The sequence below is a fragment of the Myotis brandtii genome, unplaced genomic scaffold (genome assembly GCF_000412655.1).
Source record: "Myotis brandtii unplaced genomic scaffold, ASM41265v1 scaffold63, whole genome shotgun sequence".
NCBI classification, from domain to species: Eukaryota; Metazoa; Chordata; class Mammalia; order Chiroptera; family Vespertilionidae; genus Myotis; species Myotis brandtii.
This window is the reverse complement of record NW_005370411.1, coordinates 1,870,347-1,875,207: the sequence shown is the minus strand read 5'-3', so window position 1 is coordinate 1,875,207 and position 4,861 is coordinate 1,870,347. Positions and strand designations below refer to the sequence as shown.

At 41.5% G+C, this 4,861-nt stretch overlaps 1 protein-coding gene across 7 annotated transcripts in view; it reads right to left on the bottom strand.

Moving 5' to 3' along the window:
- The window catches only part of SENP7 (SUMO1/sentrin specific peptidase 7), a 164,592-nt gene that overhangs the window by 73,695 nt on the left and 86,036 nt on the right, over window positions 1–4,861 (bottom strand). For 5 of the 7 annotated variants that reach the window (XM_014528306.1, XM_014528305.1, XM_005880182.2 and 2 more), the window contains one exon: window positions 1,712–1,906. The exons of the other annotated variants lie outside the window; for them this stretch is intronic. In XM_014528306.1, the coding sequence (XP_014383792.1) occupies window positions 1,712–1,906 (195 nt within the window). The remainder of the gene's footprint in view (window positions 1–1,711; window positions 1,907–4,861) is intronic. 7 annotated transcript variants of the gene reach the window in all.

Sequence of the window (4,861 nt, the reverse complement as noted above, 5' to 3'; positions counted from 1 at the left end):
GCCATCTTGGCTGGCAGTTAATTTGCATATCACCCTGATTAGCCAATGGGAAGGGTAGCGGAGGTACGGCTAATTACCATGTTTCTCTTTTATTAGATAGGTTAGGATTCTCACAAGTGAAATTTAAAAGAGATAATAAACAATCTTGTGAGGTAGAAAAGGCATTCAAAATTGTTTGTTTTTACAACTCAGAAAACCAAAGGTCAAGGTTAAATGACATAAACATTAACCCAAGTGCACAAAATTAAAATGTATTGAGCTAACCACTGGGTGTAAGTGCAAATAAGACATGGCATATCTCCTTAAGGAGCTCATGGTCCAGTAGAGAAGGCAGAAATAAACACCTACAGTATAAAGTTATAAATGTACTGCTAATAATCTCTAATTATACATCAAATTTATTAGTAACTAGATAATACCACTGAAACTCATTTTTTTCCCAGCAAATTCAGAAAGAGATCTATTAAAGTATAAAGTTAAAATTGTCATTGATAATTCACTAAGTAGAACCTCATTGAAAACATAAAATATCTTTCAAAAGGAGAAAAATTCATAAAATTTTTAAGTTCATAAGAAATGAAGTGAGTTTATAAAAATAAAATGTGTTAGAAATGTAAGAAATTTGTTACAGATCTTTAATGAAGCAACTATAAATACTCTTTAATGTAATTAGGCTTAGAAGACAAATACAAGCCCTAGCTGGTTTGGCTCAGTGGATAGAGCATCAGCCTGCGGACTGAAGGGTCCCAGGTTCAATTCTGGTCAAGGGCACATGCTTGGGTTGCGGGCTTGGTCCCAGTGGGGGAGCGTGCAGGAGGCAGCCGATCAATGGTTCTCTCTCATCATTGATGTTTCTATCTCTCTCTCCCTTCCCCTCTGAAATCAATAAAAAAATATTTCTTAAAAAAGAGAGAAATATAAACCAGAAGTTACCCCTGGGTGGTTCAGGGGCAGAGGGGGAAGGGGGAAATAAGACTGGATCAGTAATTTTCATTCAGATCAAAACTATTTATTGTACTGGTTGAAAGCAGAAAAGTAAAAAGAGAAGTTCATGATAAAGTAAAAGTTTAAAGGTCTATTCGTATCTGCTAACTGACATCCCCTAGCTTTTTCCCATGCTTTTTTTCTTATTTACAATCCCCACTCTTCTAGAACTTAAAACAAAAGCAACTTCATATTTCCATTTCTCTTACTGGCATAGTAAGACACTTTTATTAATGGAATTCAGCTATCTCAAACCATTTTTGTGAGAAATGCATTCAGCCATTCATTCAACAGGTACTTACTAAGCACTAAGTGCCAGGTACAGTTCTAGAATCTGGATATAAAAGCAGTAAATACGGCAATATGGAGGGATGGAAGAACAGGCTGACAGATGAATGAATAGGACAGAGAAGGAGGAGGAATACACAGATGTCAGGAGAATGGATTTTAATTACACCAGACAAATTAACTGAAATACTAAAATAGTTAACTAAATTCTCATTAAGAGTCTGCATCCATTTTCCCAAAACACAAGTGGAATAACTATTTTTTAAACTGGTTATTAGCCATGCATGGAGTGTTGGTTCCAGCCACTAGGAGAGAAAAGTCACACTAGCCATCAGAGCACATTTGCCTCACATTTAGTAATAGCATATCTGTTGGGGAAGAATAGAGGAGGGCTCAAGAGAATAATATTTATGTTGAGTAAAGTTATCACTAAACATACCTTTCATTTAAAAAGAAGCTCTTGTGAGGATTTAGATTTTGACAAGATTCTAGGCTGCCATCAGATGATGAAGAAAGCTGCTCTGATTGCAAGTTGTCTGTATCACCCAAAGTGGCCTCAGTTACAGGAGAGGTCTTTATGTATTTTCTTCCTAACTCCGTTCCCAGGACATTCGTCAATATAACTCTGGGTATCCTGTCACACAAAATAACAAACACTGTTCTGTACTGAAGTCTGCAGTAACAAATATATTCCAAGAGGTTGAATTTTCAAACATTTTCATCTTAACACAAGTGAGCTATAAGAACTATACCACCCTAGAAATTAACCTGTAAATACTAAAAATTGTGGATGAACACACTCTTTTTCTTGTTTGTTTCTAGAAGTACTTGTGTTTTATTAACTGGCATAGATTACCCTACCACTACAATGGTTTTAACTGTTATATTGGCTGCTATTGGAGTGCTTAAAATTTTAAACAATTTTTCTCAAAAAATGCTTTCTTTCTCTTTTCCAGTCATTATTAAAAATACAGGCCCTTGCTGGTGTGGCTCAGTTTGAGTGCCATCTCATGCACCGAAAGTTCGCCAATTCTATTCCCTGTTAGAGTACATACCCAGGTTGTGGGTTGATCCCTGGTCAGGGTGGTGCAGGAAGCAACAGATCAATGTTTGCCTTTCTCCCTCTCCCTTCCTCTCTCCTCTAAAATCAATTAAAAAATCAAATATGTATATATAATATATATATATGGAATCTTACCTTTAAAAAAAAACCACATTACTACAAACCAATTCAAGAAATCATTATTCTCTTCACTAAACATAAAGGTCCTTGATAAGAAATTATATACTCGTAATTGGCAAATGACAAATGCTAAATCCAACAAGAAAGACACCATTCAGATTGCAACTATGATAATGACAGAGGCCATAAATAAAACAGCACATATACTAATGGTAATATATGGAGTCTATATTATAGCATCAAGAAAATAGTAAACATTTAGAAAATTAAAGTGTATTTTTATTTAAAGTGTATTTTTAAAGCTTTAAAATTTTTTTAATTGGAGGGGTTCATATCAAATGTACTATGTAACCCCGGTGTCTTCTTAAACAGAAGAATATAATCTTTTCTTGGTTAGCCAATTGTATTATGAACAATTAATGTACTTTGCCACACTACACTGGTATCCTCAAGGCTACTATTTGGCACTCAAGTGACTGGCCCAAACAAAATTATTATAATTTTTTAGTTTCTATTACTGTATTTTTTAAGTTTTAATATCACTGTTATGAATATGTCATTAGCAGCACTTTAATGATCCTTTGTGAGAGACAACACATTAATACTTGGAAAGGTCAAAGTACTTTTAAGTTAAAAATGTGACCTTCCACATACTTTATTACATTTGCTACTAGGAACCCAATGCACGATTCGGCACCACCCACCCTCTGGTCCAGCCCTGCCTCCCTCTCCAGCCCTTGAAGCAGCTGCGGGCGCTGCTGATCAGGCCCTCCCCCAGCGCAGGGGCATGGAGGCCCCTGCTACCCCGCCCCCCTATGCTGCGCACACAACCTCCTGTCCAGTCGACCACTTACGGCGTCCCGGTTAATTAGCATATTTCTCTATTTTATATATATACTAGAGGCCCGATGCACAAAAATTTGTGCACTCGGGAGGGTCCCTCAGCCCGGCCTGTGCCCTCTCACAGTCTGGGACCCCTCGGGGAATGACCACCTGCTGGCTTAGGCCCGCTCCCCAAGGGATTGGGCCTAAGCTGGCAGTCAGACATCCCTCTGGCAGCCCGGCAGCCCTCGGGGGATGTCCACTTGCCAGCGGGGAGCAGGCCTAGCTGCAATCGGACATCCTCAGCACTGCTGAGGAGGCGGGAGAGGCTCCCACCACCACCGCTGTACTGGCAGCCGTCAGCCTGGCTTGTGGCTGAGCAGAGCTCCCCCTGTGGGAGTACACTGATCACCAGGGGGCATCTCCTGCATTGAGCATCTGCCCCCTGGTGGTCAGTGTGTGTCATAGTGACCAGTCATTCCCAGTCATTCTGCTGTTAGGGTCAATTTGCATATTACCCTTTTATTATATAGGATAGGAAATGCCAACACTTCCAAAGAGTGATGTGGAAAAATGTCTACACTATATAGGAGGTTAGGTGACAAAAGCAGATTTCAGAACAGTATTTACGCATTCTATTATAAATATATGCTCTTTTTTAAAATCTTGATTATAAAATGGGGGGATGAGAAGTTAGATGTACATGTATTAAAGTTAACAGTTAACAGTGATTATCTCTGGGTCAATAAGATTATAAATTATTTTTTATTTATTTATATTTTCTATTCTAAGAAAATATATATTATTTTAAATTTTAAAATTTAAACATATACATATTGAACCTCAGATGATCAGACAGACATTTTGTGAAATAATAATTATTAATCATCTTCCTACCAAAGAGAATTAAATTGAAGGGCTGAGAGCTGTTTTCAGACTGGCCACACCCCCTTCAGGGTGGGGGTCCCCCCTGGGGTGCCTGGCCAGCCTGGATGAGGGGTTAAGGGCCATTTTCAGGCTGGCCACACCCCCTTCAGGGAGGGGGTTCCTGCTGAGGTGCCTGGCCAGCCTGGGTGAGTGGCTGTTTGCAGGTTGGCTACAACCCCTTTAGGGGGGGTTCACCCCTGGGGAGTCTGGCCAGCCTGGGTGAGGGACTGATGGCTGTTTGCAGGCTGGCCACAGCCCCTTCAGGATAGGGGTCCCCACTGGGGTGCCTGGCCAGCTTGAGTAAGGGACTGATGGCTGTTTGCAGGCTGGCCACAGCCCCTTCAGGATAGGGGTCCCCACTGGGGTGCCTGGCCAGCTTGAGTAAGGGACTGATGGCTGTTTGCAGGCTGGCCACAGCCCCTTCAGGATAGGGGTCCCCACTGGGGTGCCTGGCCAGCTTGAGTAAGGGACTGATGGCTGTTTGCAGGTTGGCCACAGCCCCTCCAGGTTAGGGGTCCCCGCTGGGGTGCCTAGCCAGCCTGGATGAGGGGCTTATGGCTGTTTGCAGGCTGGCCACACCCCCTTCAGTTTAGGGGTCCCCCCTGGGGTGCCTGGCCAGCCTGGGTGAGGGACTGATGGCTGTTTGCAGGCTGGCCA